This window comes from Bidens hawaiensis, unplaced genomic scaffold (genome assembly GCF_021521415.1).
Source record: "Bidens hawaiensis isolate Kalapana, Puna unplaced genomic scaffold, B.hawaiensis_p1.1 tig00005851_1, whole genome shotgun sequence".
In the NCBI taxonomy this organism is placed as follows: Eukaryota; Viridiplantae; Streptophyta; class Magnoliopsida; order Asterales; family Asteraceae; genus Bidens; species Bidens hawaiensis.
In genome coordinates, this window is record NW_027491385.1 from 849,239 (window position 1) to 866,352 (window position 17,114).

Below are 17,114 nucleotides of genomic sequence, written 5' to 3' on the forward strand. Positions count from 1 at the left end.
TACATGTACGCAACCTACTTGTTATAAACATCACTTAAGATCATAAAACAGCCTAAATGTGAGATTGTTGAGCCGGCCCAAAAGAAATTTATAAAGTTAAAAGATATGTATAATCATAAATCCAACATTCTTCTTTCAACAAGAAAGCTACATACAAGGCGAAAACATATGTAAAAAACAGTCGCAGGTAACAGACGAAAAACGGGTGATAAGAAATAAAATCATATTTTAAACCTGTGAAATACCATACTGATTGATTTTGTAGATCTCACTGTCAAAAAAATTTAATTTGATGGAAGCTTTTACTGATATATCGACATTGTAGCATGTGAAATTGGGGTCATTTGTCACAATAATCCAGCTTCAAAGAGGTTTCTCCTTCTTAAGGTTTCATCAACCAATTTGAATGTTTTCTTCACAAGTTTCTGGTCAAGAGCGGTGGTTCGGTAGATCTTGAATACACGATCCTGGTGATCACATGTAACGTTTTGATAGTATAACTCTTCGAATTTCTTTTTCACAAACCTGAAAACATTATCAATTTATCAAAATTTGAATGATATTAGGGGTGTGAACGAGCCAAGCCGCTCGTGAGCTACTCGAGATTGGCTCGCTAAAACTCCTCGATTTCAGCTGAGCTTAAACGAGCTCGAGCCTAAAGATAAGCTTGTTTTACAGATGATCCCGAGCCCGAGCTTCATTCACTGGGCTCGAGCTGGCCTGCGATAAATGAGCCTATTATTTATATAACCTTTATTATATATATAGTTTATAACTACTATTACTATATATAAAATTATATATAAATATATATATATATATTAGGTTATATAAAAAAAATTATAACTAAAAATAAATATAAAAAGAAATTCAAAATGTATGCAAATAAATAATAAACGAACCGAGCTAGAGCTTTAGAAATAAGGCTCGAAACAAACCGAGCTCAAATTCTCATAAGTCAAACTGAGCTCAAGCTTGAGCCTGAGCCTATGTGAACTTGGCTCGTATACACCCATAGCAATAAATTACGCGTGTAGATTACAATTGAAATAAACGCTTACTCATATGCATGCTCCACTTCTTGCTTTCCTGTTGAAACGGGTTGATAATCTTTAAACCACTCACATACATTTAGCGGTACCTAAGAGATCAACTCCAAAATCTTTAACTAAAGATGAAAAATAAAGAAATTAGTTATAAACTTCAAACCACCACTTACTTTTGAAACTTTCTTCTCAAAAATGTCAAACTTGTTTAGAAACAACATGAAGGATGTTTTCTGCACATGCCAAAAGGACAAGTCATGAATATTATTGACAAAAAAAAATTAAATAAAACTATAAATAGCACCGCTTTAACCTCAAAACATTTTTGTTTTAAGACCCATTCAAAGAGTTCTTTTGTCTCCATCATGCGGTTCTTATTTTCATCTTCAAATAAGGTTTGGTCATATCTGAAAAAACAGTTAAAATAAATCAAGTCACCTTACTGTTTAGAATTGGTATATACTAATAAAATGCATACGGAATAAATTTATAAAACCATAATTAATCTTACTCGCTAATAGCAGCACAAAATATGACGGCTGTAACACCGTCAAATAAATGAATCCATTTTCTTCGCTCGTTTCTCTGGCCTCCAACATCGTAAAGTCTATATACCTCACCACTTTTTTTGTTTTCCCCAACAGGGCTGCATATGAAGAGAAATATAGATGGGGCCCACATATTGCAGAATTGGAAATATGTGAAATTATGTAAACAAATGGAAGCTAATCATTAAAAATTGATAAAATTATAACAATTAGAAACAAATTTTACCTGAACTGGATTTCTACTACACCTGTTGTACGAACACGGGCATGGAGAACATCCTCCTGATCATGAAAAGCATATCAGCAATAAAAAGATACAAAGAAAAAGAATCTTTATTTACCTTAAATTGATTTAAACGAAAAATTAGCACAGGCAGAGATAGGGCAGTAAACAGTTCGTGAACCATTCAGCAGTAAGTTCGTTTATGAACACATCTTGTTCGTTCTTTATGCTTGTGAACATTCGTTCATCTAAATTCGTTTACTTTCATTTATGTTGGTTAGTTTACTTTTCTTTTAGCTGTTCGTTTACGTTCAGTTGATATATTCATTTAAAATTTTTTTGGCCCTTTACAACTTACTATATTCATGTTCACATACAATGTTTAGAGCCAAGGGTCTCCCTATAAGCAGCTCTCTATCCTCGGTAATAGAGGTACGGTCTGCCTACATCACACCCTCCCGAGACTGCCAATAGCTTTGCTACGTTTGGGAATTTACCGGGTACCGTTGCTGTTGTTGTTACAACTTAGTATAGTTTAAATAACTTTTCAGGCTTTAACAAGTATTAGCTCAATTATGTTCGTTCATCTATGTTCAGTTATGTTCATTCGTTTGCGTTTGTGAACCGTTAGTTTATACTGTCATGTTCACTTTCTTAACAAGCGAACATAAAAAAGGAAAACCTCGCCCGTTTAATCATTCGTGTACAATTTTTGTTCAATTAAAGCTAAATAAACAAACACGAACATGCTTCGTTCATGTCCGTTCGTTAGTTCGTTTCATTTATAAACTAGGCAGAGAGGATAGTCATCATTGAAAGGAGCGACTGCATAACGGGTGAGTTACAACGTGGAGTCTGCACAGTTTATACTTTATATTGAAAAAAAAAAACTGCAGTAATCATAAATTGCTGTTTGAAGATTTTAGAATAAATATAGTAATAATAGTATTTTCTTTTAGCATAAGCAGACAGAAATTCAGTATTTAGAAAATAAAATAAGAAATAGACAAAAAAAAAACATTAAATACCTTTGTAGGAATATAATTTGCCTCTGACAATCTCTGCAAGTTTTCCATGAAATAATCAGCACAATCTGGAACTTGAAGCTCGTTCCCACGTGCATACGTTTCCTGCATGTAATACACACAATATAACTATAAAACACTAGAAGTGAAATGCTAGCCTGCAAATCAATGGAAAGTAAAAACAAAATTGCAAGGATATTAATCTGTCACATGTGATAGAGCTACCTGTATAGCTGGATCACTCCAGATTTTTAAGATGTCCTGAACAAGCTCTTCAGTAAGACGGGGATAATCCAACCGACCTCCAATTTCTGATAGTTTCTCTCCAATTTCCTGGTAAAAAATATATTAAGATCACATATGGACAAATGATAGAATACAGGTTAATAAAGTCAATAACCACTACCTTATTGTCAACCGATAATTCATACTTTGACGAATCTGCTTCACTTAAAGCCAACTCCTTTGCCCCATCATGTAATATCTATTCAAACATGATATAAGTTTATAATCAAGAAAATCACATTGGGTATTTGGTGTTCTCAAATCTCAACATCAAATAACTCAGCAATTTTTCAAATCATTTTTTTTATAGTTTACAATTTACATTATACGATTATCCAGGTGGCGTGAAATCAAAATAAATATTTTAATCTAAACACACCCTTTCAAGTATTGCATACTTTTATTGTCTGGTAGACATTTGCATGAATGACTGAGGTATAACTCTGAAGCTCTCTCTCGTCAAAACCAGTTTGAAATAGTAGTTTTATCTGCACAAAATAATCATGTGTTCCCTCACTATAAGTAAAAAATCATAATTAGCTGATAACATTAAGAAATATATTTGCATAGTAATGCTACCTGTTTGAAAATGGTTGACTTTCCCGACTCTCCAGCACCTAAAAGTTAATTAATTCCAGTTACGTATTCATGAGATATTTAAACGAAAAAATTGAATACGTTACTCATGAATGTGTTAAATTATATACCAAGTAATAAAAGTTTCTGAATATGTTTCTCAGCCTTTGTTTCTTGCTCGATCCGCCTTTCTATTTCTGCTGCCTGAAAACCATTGCATTCGTGTAAAATTGAAGGATATGTGAACAAAAGGGCAAAATGGGAATATAATTGATTGTTGTGAGTATTACATGATCATTTTCTTCTGAGGTAGCTTGATTACCACGCTTGTGTCTACTGCAGAGCAAGCCCATGTTGTGAACTACAATATCTAGCATGGAAGTTTATAGTTTATACCAACCAAGTTTCAACTTCCAAGATGCATTTTCATCAAGACAATCTTGTGGAATATTATTTCTTTAGAATACAGATCTCACCTGAAAAGGCTGAAATTCAATAAATTCCCAATACAAGGGTTTAACTTCATATCGGTGATATTTTGTAACGATTGTTTTCTTATTATACAAATAAATAGAGAGAAGTTTGGTAGTTGTAAATAATGAGAACAACAAGCATCTTCAATATATACTCAAATATGTACTGTTGGCATGATATATCCCTGGGGCGGGGGGCAACAACAGGCTTCATCAATATGTACTAATGAACATTCAAAATGAAGTTAAAATATCTTCAAACCAATGGATATAAAACTAGTTACTAGCAGATAAACATAAGAAATGCTAGGTGCAAATTGAGTGCAATACAAGCTCAGTTTCCGGCCCGGAGCCGACTCGGCTCATTATCACTGTCTCGAGCCCGAGTTGGTGCGGACCGGGCCCAAACTCGCTCATTGAACAACCCTAATTAACATAAGCATTCAAATTCAAGTAACATTTTGCAGACCAAATCAAAGATGAACTTATGTAATGCAAATGGTTATTCATGTTTCCATATAAATAAAAATTTTCAATGAACTCAATTTCATCATTCCTAGTCAAGAAAATAAAGGGGTATATCCGCATATCAAATCATGAAATCCTCAATTACATCACAACAACATGAAAGGAATATCCGCATATCAAATCATGAAATCCTCAATCACACACTAACTAATTAAAAACTACAAACTCTAACTAACCGCGTCCAATAACTATCCTTATGAACAACAACAATAATGCCATTGTACAGCCAACAAATTTCACATAAACACATTCAAATGCACATATTACACAAACTAATGCTACAATTACACTTCAGAACTCATCGAATTTAAGCGAAGCGATAATTAAAAAGCTGACTCAAACATTTGCGAACATGTATAACACACACGGACTAAAGTTTAACATGCTTACAATAACCGATAAGCAGTGTATAGACTTCATTTAGCAAGTAAACACTAAGATTGCAATAACGAAATAACTAATTAAACAAATAGCCTAACACAAGCAGAATCAGTCAATGACGCACTAACGACGGTTACAAAACCCTAACTAACCACATCCATAAGTAATGAACAACAATAACAACAATGCCATTGCACAGCCAACAAATTTCACATAAACACATTCAAACGCACAAATTACACAAACTAACGCTACAATTACACTTCAGAACTCATCGAATTGAAGCGGCGTGGTAATTAAAAAGCTTAATCGAACAATTGCGGATAAATATATAGCATATACAGACGGAGTAATAGAGAATGAATAAAGCAAGTAAGTGAATGTATTGTAATTACCGAGTGTAGGATCTGTTGATGAAGAGTTTGAGAGTGATCTGTTTGTTGTTGAAAGAGAGGAGAGAAAGGAAATGGAACCATGGTTAGGTTAACTTTATGTGTGTGTTCACTTCGCTAAAGTCCAAAAGTTGGACTAAGCTTTGACTATTATTTTCATTTTTCTTTATATATCTACTCTAATAAAATATTACCTTTTTTAACACTTGTCCGTCTTATAACTTTTTTACCTTTTTTTTCAACTTATTTTAATATTTGTTTCTTATCTTTTAAGCTTTTTATAATATATGAATTCAAGTATGCTTTTATAAAATGGTAAATCCTAATCTATTAATTTATTAACATTAAGAGTGAAATAATAAAATAAGAAAATTAAATAAAATAAATGTGTATCATTATCAAATAAATTGTTTTTAAACCGGTATTCGAGCAGCAATGCATAATTTTTATATAAGATTGTTTTCAAATTTGAATTTAAAATTTTCTCATATGCGTTTGAACTCAGGAAAATAAGTATTTTTTTAATTTTCTCTAAACATTTTGTATAAATATTGCAAATATGAAGAATACCTATTATATATGCCTTAGTGTTTAGCATTAAATTTTTGAAGATTATATTATAATCCATAGGTAAAACGATTTACTATATGAACTGTTTATTAATTATTTATATGATTTTTTTTGTATAGTATAAAGGCTTTTAGCATAAGAAGATCGATATTTAGTTTTTAATATTTCTTCTATAACTCAACCCAAAATGCTTCAGAATTATATATTTTATGATTTGATTTATATTTTATTTAATATGCCTTATAAGACAAATTACTTAATTAAAAGCATTCAAAATTTTTAACCAAAAAATCTGTTTCAATCTCATTCTGCTATTTTCGATTTCAAAAAATCATTAGGTATTTAAACCTAGAATATGGATTTCATTAGTTATTTACATAATTTCAATATTATATTGGCTTATATATTTTACTTTTATACAAATACAACGAATTGGGGTTATGTGAGTGTTACCTGTTAGTCTGTACATAATTAAAGTGTTCATTATGGTTTTTATTCAAAATAATAAAGTTGTACACAAATTTTTTTTTAAAAAAATATTACAGTTATAATATTTATTACTAAAATATGTTATAAAAATTTATTAAGATTCACACTTTAATTATAACTAGTAAACATGACCCGCGCGTTGCGTCGAATGTACGGTATGTCTCGCATCTTTCTATAGCCATCATAAGTTTAAATTTTGAACGTGTGTATGGTGGCGTAACTGTTAAACCGCATCAAAACATACTTGAAAACGTCAAACTGCATATAAATTTAAACTACAAATTTCAAAACGTTATTATATATATAGTGAACTAATGTGAACTTGTAAATTACTTTATGTAACATCCCGAAATTTCCAAAATGATATTAATTATATTACTTAATAATAGAGGGAAAGTTGACTCGGGTTCGGGAAATAAATAATAGAGTAGGAGTTGGTATGAGTCGGGCTAGTGTTAGATTAATTGAGATGGGTTAAATGAGAATGGGTCTTAGGTCCATGGGCTTTAAGTGATATAAATATCCCCTAAACCACCATAAAACCCTAAACCTCATCTCTTTCCATTCTAATCTCTACACATTCAAAAACACACACACCATAAACGAGCAGGATCCGAGAGAGAGTAAACGTTAGTTGGTGCTAGATCGTCGTGACGAACCAAAGCAACAAGACCAGCTCGTGTTCGTAAGTTCGACTCGTTCAAGGTACGTTTATGGTTAGAAATCGTTCGTATAGGTTCGGTTTGATTTGAGAAATGGTAGATCTGAGTTTGTATGGTAAAAACGAATCCAACAAAGCTAAACTTACTGAAAATGGTTATGATTTGATGGGTTAATCGATTGATAAAAAGGACCCGTAACCTATATGCCTAAATCGCACCCTCTAAACATCGATGTTAGGTCGATTTGATAGTTGGGGTTTGTAGGCGCTAGTCAGACGATTCCATGGGTACCTAAATCGAGTTATTTGGTTAAGGAACGAAGGATTTAAGAGCGAACAGAACCTGCAGACGACAACTTCGCCTGCAAGCTAAGTTCGCCTGATGAACTTCACCTGCAAGCTAAGTTCGCCTGATGAACTTCGCCTAAAGCTAAGTTCGCCTAAGGTTTAACTTCGCCTAAAGCTAAGTTCGCCTAAGGTTTAACTTCGCCTAAAGCTAAGTTCGCCTATGGTTTAACTTCGCCTAAAGCTAAGTTCGCCTAAGGTTTAACTTCGCCTAAAGCTAAGTTCGCCTAAGGTTTAACTTCGCCTAAAGCTAAGTTCGCTTAAGGTTTAACTTCGCCTAAAGTTAAGTTCGCTTAGAAAATAAATTAAAAACCTAATGGAAAATGTGTTAAGACAGTTAATGTAAATAAAATTTTTCCAAGCTGACCTGGCAGCTCGACCCCAGCCAGGGGCTCTGCCCCTTGGACCCTGCTAGGGGCTGCCGCCCCTAGACCCCGCTGCCAGGGGCGCTGCCCCCGGACCCCCGTTCGTTGTGGGTAGTAGTTAAGACTGGAAAGATGATATGAGTAGTGATAGTTGTTTGATACGTGTACTTGTTATACAGTCAGCCGTGCACAGCTGAAGAAAGGGATTACGATTAACGGTGAACGTAACCGTGTTCAGGTGAGTTTCTAGCCCCATTCCTTGTTATGTTTTTCGGGGCTGTGTGCATACTCGATGTGTTGTTAATACATTTATCCTAAGTGATAAGTGTATGCCATATGTGATATATGTGATGGATATGAATGATTGTTTGTCGGTACGCGAACGATCTTCGGATATTGCGCGTACTGTCAGGTTAAACATAAAGGTACGAATATTATATATCGAAGATGTATGAATATTTCAAATGAATACTTGTCGGGGCGTGAACGATCTTCGGATATTGCACGTAACGTCAAGGGGTATGGTTGTTAAATGAATGATGTAAAGAACGCCTAGTGTGTTCTTATGCTATAATATAATTATTGTATATGTGACGTATGTGTATACAGGTACACGAATGGTATGTGAGTTCTACGTTCGACATAGTAAGTTAGGATGGCAAATCCCTCTAGCTTCTGTCGGACATAGACTCGGCTGGTAATGGCGTAGTTAAGGACTGCGAGCCTTATACGTGAAGTAGATGATATATGTAAATGTAGATAAGGACTGCGAACCTTATACGTAATGTAGATAGGCGTCAGCATAGGAAATGACTGTGAACCTTATACGTGCTGTATTTGTAGCATAGGGGAGGACTGCGAACCTCGTACGTGCTATGAATTAGGTTACAACATAGGGAAGGACTGTGAACCTTGTACGTGTTGTGGATGTATTTCAGCATAGGAAAGGACTGTGAACCTTATACGTGCTGATTTTGTAGCATAGGGGAGGACTGCGAACCTCGTACGTGCTATGAATTAGGTTGCAACATAGGGAAGGACTGTGAACCTTGTACGTGTTGTGGATGTACTATGGTATAGGGAAGGACCGCGATCCTTGTACGTACCATAAATGGTGAACATAGGTAAGGACTGCGAACCTTGTACGTGTTCACGACCTTGAGTACAGGAATAGACGGTGAACTATGAACGTACTCTCGGTAGACTGAGGTTAGTGATTGTAGATATGTATGTATGTATGGTAGCAAGTATGTATGTAGAACAGAAGGGTAACTAGTGAAGTATGGATATGTATCTACAGATATGTATGTATGTGTATGTAATGTATGGCGTTCGATTAACTAGAACTCACTCAGCGTAGCTGACTTTTAGTATGCACGCAGGTGAGCTGATCATAGAGTTAGCATGATGATGACACACGGCATGGATTGAACGGCTGGCATCTGAAGAAAGAAGTAAAGATGTTTTAAATATAAAGTTTTGTGTTACGGTATCAAAGAAAATATTTAATGTTTTGTAACAAATGATTGATGTTTTATATTCCGCGAAAAGTTTTAATAAACTCTGATTTGAAGAACTGTGTTTATGAGTAAATCCGACGCTAAAGTAGGGTCACCGGGTTCGGGGCCTTACACTTTAAATTAGTTTTTATCATATATATATATATGTGTGTGTGTGTGTGTGTGTGTGTGTGTGTAAAATGAAAACCCACTTGAGTTGTGAAAACCCTATGTAACATCGTTTTTGTTTTTTTTGTACATGTAATATATGTTGTTACATTTAATACAAAACATTGAAAACATAAAAAAAATGTTTTGCTATTTTTTTATATTTTTTTTACCAATTTTTATATATGGTTTCAGGAGAGAGAAAATGTTAATTAACTTTTATATTTTTATTAACTTTAATTATGGACCACAAGATTTAATCTTTAATTAAAAACATGTGTTTGAGAATGGATTTCTAGAGTTTTCACAACTCAAGTGGGTTTTTATTCTAACATAACCCTGTATATATATATATATATATATATATAGTTGAAAATAATTTTGTTGATAGAAGGAAAATAATTTAATTCAACTAAATTACTACAAATAAGGAAATTAATCATGATAGAAGGAAAATAATTTAATTAATTAATTTTGTTGATAAAATAATGAATTAAACAGTGGGTGAGTTGAAATTGAGCATAGAATTGCCAAAATTGAATGTGTGCATCAGACAAATGCACAATGTGCTTCAAAACAATACACACAATTGAATAGTAGATTTGTCCCGTAACCATAAATCTTCTATTTAATATATATAACACTATTGTAAAAGTCGGATTTGCAAGCCTTGGAATCGGTGATTCTAAGGTACTCAAACATCAACCTTGTCGCATTTTCTCAACTCGGCCACCATTACTCGCCAAGGTCTAACTCGGTCAAAAGTCGGAGTACTCGGAATTACTCGGCCTCCAAAGTCAACCCGGCCACCAATTTTATTTTATTTATCTTTTTTTAGTAACGAATTAAAAATAACAACATAACATGAATTTTGAATTATGTTTTTTTTTTCATATGAATTATGCTTATTTTCACGTGAATTATGCTTGTCTTGCCATATATATAATAATCCAATATTTATTTTATGTTATATTTATCATGTCCGAGTACAAGCCGAGTACTCCGAGTACTCCCTACAAGGATGTCGGCTGCGTAGGGACCGCCTAGCGAGTTTTACAACACTGATATATAATAATATAACTTAATAGAAATATTTATTATTTTTATTTTTTATTATTTATAACTTAATCATGCTCCTCATTACATTTCAAGGATATTCCATTTTCACAATAATTTTACAGAAAATAGTTAATCTGGTTAAAAGTCATTTATCAGGCTTCCATAAAATCTAAAACCTTTGCTTCTTTTTTTTTTTCTGTAAGTGGTTTATATATATATATATATATATATATATATATATATATATATATAGGATTGATCTTGCGATAGGTGATATTATAGCGATAAGTCGATATCAACCATTAATTAAACAAATCAATGATACATAATGATAATGACAAACTTGTAATCAACAGAAAAATAATATACCACATATTTATGATAAAAGGGTAATTTGGTCTTCCTCCTAGTTTTAAAGCATTAACTCTCCAATCACTCCTAAATTATTCTTCACATTAATTTTCTTAAAAAGTTACAAATTTTTAGAAAAATTAAATTGACTGCTACATAAAACACATCTTCTAAGAAACATTTTTATTAAATATCTTCATGATCAAGTTTTTTACATTCACGGTTTTATAAGTTTCATTTCAATTATTTTTTATACACATATGTAAAAAATGTATATATAAGTGAATGATAATAATTTCATCTACACAAGCAACATAACAATATACAAATAAGTTAAATAACTCATATTCGTTTATACAAATTGTTAGTTAATTTATATTCATCTACATATAACCCGTGGTCACCAACAAACAACTTATTTTTACCTACACAGATTATTGATTTCTTTTATTTTACACCAGCACAGAACTAATATTCAGCTATACATAACTCATATTTACCTACACATCACTCGTATTTGCCTACACATAAAATGATTGATTAAAAAATAATTAAAATTAAAAAACATGATTTTTTCTTACATTGAGAATATTTACAAGTTTAATTTAATACCATCATTTGTATGTACAACTTTGGTTTGTGTATGTTAATATTGTAATATGTGTAGTTAAATACAAATGGGTAGGTTATAACATGAAGTAGTTCTGTATATGTAGGTTAACGTTGTGATCTGTGTAGGTTCATATATATACTGTGTATGTTTAAATTTTATTGTGTGTAGGTTCATATATGTACTGTGTATGTGGTATTTCAAATTTTGTATGTGCACATTTTATTGTGTGTAGTTTTATATGTACAATGTAGGTGGTATGTCGAATTGTGTACGTGTAAATTTCATCTTGTGCTAGTATATTTGTATGTGTATTTATTATGTGTAGGATCAATTGTATACTGTATAGATGGTTTTACGAATTCGGTACAAAATTGAAAATCTTACTAGATTTGGTTAAGTTAGAAAAATTATGACGAGGGAATTAATCATAAATTAAAAATAAAAAAACAAACAATTTAAAACAAAAAGCAGTTTATTAGTTATATTTGTTGAGACTGGTCCAAACATTTAATGATAGATAGAATTAGTTCTATTATAAAGGTATTTAGATTAAAAACAAAAATATATGTAGCTTATCCCAAATATTTGTTACTTTTTAAATATGGAAAAAAAATTGTACTAAAATGCGCCCTTCTATTAAAATAAAACATGAATAAAAGAAAAATTATGATTGGTTGTAATGACTTCTCGCACTAAAAAACACTTCTGAAATGAACATAATATATATATATATATATAAATAGATAATAATTACTACATTCACTTTATGCAACTTTAAATCTTTTAGTATTCTGATAACTCAGAATAATCACTTTTACTTAAGCATTGTTTTTTTTTGTTATTTTTCTAGTAATTACATTCATATGAAATGAAATAAATCATTTTGTTATATTTTAATTTTCGGTTTTATATATTGCCTGATTGTACAATTGTTAATTGTGAAATATAAAATCAATTAAAATTTTTTCATACACAGAATATTAATGACAACAAATTTATCATAATGCATAAATTTCAAATTCTAAAGATTCTAAGGATGATTATATAATCAAAGTTCAGGTAATTTGGTTTTAGGATAATCATGTTTTTTAGATAAACATGAGCAGATAATCTCCAATGACATTATATTAATGGATTAAAATGTGTGATATTTAATGTGTATGAATATTTGTTTTGTTAGTTTCATGGATATATTATCATTTATCTAAGGTTGGTATATACTTGAAGAACTTTATTTGTCACACGGACAACTTTACGTGATTATATCAAGAGTTATAAGCAGACATATATGTTATCTTATCAAGAGTTACAAGCAGACATGAACTAGAGATTTTGATTTTTGATAAACGATGTATACCTACCGATACAATCACAAATGTATTGTACAAGGAAGTTTTTACTTATCTGTAACATATTTGTGTAATCATAGTTATGTAATTTCCTTGATTTTAATATAAATTGAATTGTATTATCAATATATGGTCATTTTGTTGACTGTATTTTACTTAATGGTTAAAGTTTAAAATTTTAATCAATTACCCGTGTAATACACGGACTTCAAACTAGTGTCCTAATATATTGTTGGTATTAATATGAATAATATAGTAGGTGTATTTGTGTTTTTGACCTTATATCGAAAACTAACGTGTTAAACATGAGATCTTGATTGGAGAACGAATGAGAGGCTTATTGTTGAGTCATTCATAAGGATTAAGGGGCCGTTTAATTTGCATAATGTTTATGAAAGAACTGGAATGTTTAAACGGAATTGGAATTTGGAGGAATTGAAATTAAGGGAGTGTTTGGGATTGCTTATTTTTATCAACTTATAACCTATTACAAAACCAAATATTTTCACTTATCCCAATCTAGATTGATACAATTCGCTCTATTTTTAATCCACAAGAAACTCAAAACCTTTATGCCTCCAAGAACTTTATTAATCCGAAAATTAACTTATTTCAGACTTTCCATAAACACCAAATGGCCACCACAACAATGGAGTAGACTCCGAAATGTGTGTTAATTTATGCCCCGCCTCCGAAATGTGTTTAATAGCCTCAAATAATTCTTGAACTTCTTTAACATGAAAAGGTTGAATATTGCACCACTTTCCAATTCTTTGCCACACCATATTCGCGACATAGCAAGATGCAAAAATATGGTACATCGAATCTCCCGACGCCAAACAACTATCACGCATGTTCAGACAAAAAAATATTTTTCTTTAGATCAAAGTATCACTTGTTGATAGACGGTTCTGAAAGGCCCACCAAACTACCACGTTCTCCTACATCGGAACCCAGTTGTTCCACTCTAATATACTCTTCGGACAAAGAGGATCGACTCTATGTAACTTCTTCATTGAAGCAACACTAAATGACCACGAATCGTCACCACGCCACACCCAATTATCTTCCTCACCTTTAAAACTAAAATAATAAAGCAAAGCTAGCAATTCCATAACTAATTATTTAACATATGCATTATATTTTCATATTTTCATCAAAACAAGAAGTATATTTTACAATACCCACAATTTGAATGTCTTGTAAAAATAAACACATGACTAGTTAGCTAACAATTGGGGTAAATAATAAAGAAAGAAAATTTGGATTTTATTAATCCCGCTTTAAAGTTGGCCGATAATAATCCAATTTCAGAAAATTGTTGTCATCAGTCTCACGTTTCACACTATTTATTTTCACTGGACCCCATTATAAAAACCGAATTTTAAACTGGTGTTTTAGGGGTTTTAATTAGAATGAGAATACGAGCCAACTGTTGCAAAACATACAAATAACAAAACGATGTTTCAATTCGGGTGTTTAAATTTCCAATTAACAAAATCAAGCTGTTTAGAGATGGACCAGATACAAAATCATTATTCCGTGTGAAACGTGTGAACTGGATGAAAGAATGAAAGAAAAAAAAAAGAAAAAGAAGAAAATGCGGTGGTATACTGGCATTTTGGTAAATACTTCTACAATGTGATTACGCTGTATCACGAACTAAAACTAGAGTAATAAAGTTACACTATAGAATTTACAAGTTGTAAGTTGCGTAATTTTATCTAGGGATGAGTTTGGTTTCGAACCGGTACCAACCGATACCACTCTCGATTTTCCAAAAACTTGGTACCGGTACCGAAAACAAAAATTCGGTAAATACGGTGCTGAATCAAACTGTACCGATACCGAAAACTCAAAAGTCAGTACTTAATTGGTACCAACGTTGCCGAATTTAACACCAGTACCCATACCTGTTTGCTCATCCCTAATTTTATCATTCTATTTATAAATTCTACACTGATATTTAATTACTAAGAGTTGGATTTTGTGATTGCTATTATGTTTTTTAGCATAATTACCAAAATGTCAAATTTCTACAAAAAAAAACTGGAGTTTATATTTATCAACATAACAGTCTAAATAAAATACCACATTAGGTACCCCTTGTGAAACTATTTTATTACCCATATAAAAACCAAATTATAATACGGACAAGATCTATAACGATTCAGTTTAAACACAAATTCTTTTGTTCGACTGTGTAGGGTACGGATAATCTGGCCAAGTGTTTTGAACATGTATGTAAGCAAATGATTCAACAAGACAAATTACAAGTCAAACAAAAATAAACAATTACAAGTTAAAAATAATATCTTTTCCGCACAAATACAGTTTAAGAATATAAAATATAAAATACAAAATGAGTTTTTATTTTTAACGATGAATTTATACCACTAAAATCCAACTAATGTCAAATTTATGGGGCTTAAACCCGTATGTATGGTTGTAAGTGAACCGGACATTCGGTGGACGTTCAATCATCTGTTCGGCGGGAAGTTTGTTTATTTTTGTCTGTTTAATAAACAAACAGGACATGAAAAAAAATTCGATTGCTAAACTTAACGGACAAACACGCACAGAGGTTGTTGCGTTCGTTCAACAGTGTTCATGAACGTTCGGTAACGTCCGTTCGATTACGTGCTGTAACGTTCGTTTAAAAAACGAACCGGACATGTTTTGGTTACTATATTAAGTGTTAACTATTTTTGGATATCATGTGATGTAATTCCGATTTTGTGGGTGAACTTGTGTGGATTAATGATTATTCTTTTTGAATTAATATGTAATTGCTTGTGTCCTTGATGTTTATTTGTCCATTAAGGTCCATTAGTGTCTATCAGTCTCCGTGTGTTCGTTTCTCCATTAGTGTTCATTAGTGTTCGTCAGTGTTCGTTTGTCCATTCCATTAGTATATGTTAGCGTCCGTTTTCAATACTAACGAACGGACACAAACGGACATGGACAGACTCAATTCCTTAATGAACGAACACGGACACAATTTTCGTTTGATAGAGTATTTGTAAACCGTCCGTTTGTCCGACATAAGCTTAATGAACGAACACGGATAAGGTCTCGTCCGGTATCAGTTTAGTAAGACTAAATACTTTAAATTTTTGTCTTTAAACTGGTCCGGTGCTTTCATATTGTATTGGGTCTTCATGTAAACTTTCAAAATGACATGTGAACACGTAACCAGCACCTAGGATGTTTAACGATAAAGAGATGGAAAAATATATATTTTTTTAAAAAACAAGAGGTGATAAAGAGGTTATTATCGACCAGTTTTTATAAAATTAGATTAATTCGTTTATAAAAATAAATTTCATGGCCTGCGATTTATATTTAAAAAAAAACCATGTGAAAATACAATTATTGAAAAAGAAACGACGCCTGAGAGATTCGAACTCTCGCGGGGAAACCCCATGTACTTAGCAGGCACACGCCTTAACCACTCGGCCAAAGCGTCGTTGTTGTGTATACCTAAATCATTCTTTTAATTGTTTCTGCTTCTTATTTATTTTCAACAAATACATTACAGTACCGAGTCAGCTTAATTATATCATCTAGAATAAACATAAGTCATACAGATAAAGTCTTATTTGTTTCAACTTTTTTGTGTTTTATATTTGATGGAAATGAACAAGGTTTGCGTCTACCATGATTGTGGGCAGCATTCTCGACTTAAGGATGTTGGATCGGTTCGGTTTCATGTTGATCAAGTTGTGAGTTGTGACCAATTGACATATTACCTAACTAGGATAATAGCCTGTGTTACATACGGGTGGAAAACATATCAACAAACAATATAAAATATAAACTACGCATTCAGTCAACACAAATATTTGACATAATTTTTTTACCCTCAGATGTTACAAAAAATGTTAAACTATATCTATAACAAAAAAAGAAAATACTTTATAAATAAACAATGCAATGAATAAGAAATAATATAACATAAATGAACCATTAGACCTGAAAAAAAATAAAAAACATATATTAGTAAAAGATTTTGTAATATTAATTGAAAACTAAGTTTACAAATACATACCAACTTTAAAATGTATCACATTAAGTTTTCGAAAATCTCTTTGTAAATAGCTTTATTTAATTTTTTTAAATGTTCCTAATTGTTCTAAAGAACGTTTTTTTCTTTTTTCTTTTATAG

The 17,114-nt window shown here is 31.8% G+C and overlaps 1 protein-coding gene and 1 non-coding gene across 3 annotated transcripts; both read right to left on the bottom strand.

Annotated features, from left to right (window-relative positions):
- Positions 1-307: 307 nt before the first annotated feature.
- LOC143630855 (guanine nucleotide-binding protein alpha-2 subunit) lies at positions 308-5,546 on the bottom strand. Of its 2 annotated transcripts, none has more exons than XM_077099754.1 (14): positions 5,481-5,546; positions 3,994-4,188; positions 3,835-3,907; positions 3,707-3,744; positions 3,526-3,615; positions 3,249-3,326; positions 3,068-3,175; positions 2,846-2,947; positions 1,821-1,876; positions 1,558-1,692; positions 1,360-1,453; positions 1,220-1,279; positions 1,062-1,141; positions 308-525 (listed from the first exon to the last, which is right to left on the bottom strand). In XM_077099754.1, exons 2-14 carry the CDS (start codon positions 4,078-4,080, stop codon positions 348-350), a joined length of 1,179 nt encoding a protein of 392 aa, XP_076955869.1. In that variant the 5' UTR covers positions 4,081-4,188; positions 5,481-5,546; the 3' UTR covers positions 308-347. The 2 variants fall into 2 exon arrangements, with proteins under 2 accessions (XP_076955869.1, XP_076955870.1); XM_077099755.1 differs by having other exon boundaries at positions 3,994-4,179; positions 5,481-5,536.
- Positions 5,547-16,333: 10,787 nt separating this feature from the next.
- Positions 16,334-16,415, bottom strand: TRNAS-GCU (transfer RNA serine (anticodon GCU)). The gene has a single exon. It is a non-coding gene; the product is annotated as a tRNA-Ser (tRNA).
- Positions 16,416-17,114: the final 699 nt, after the last annotated feature.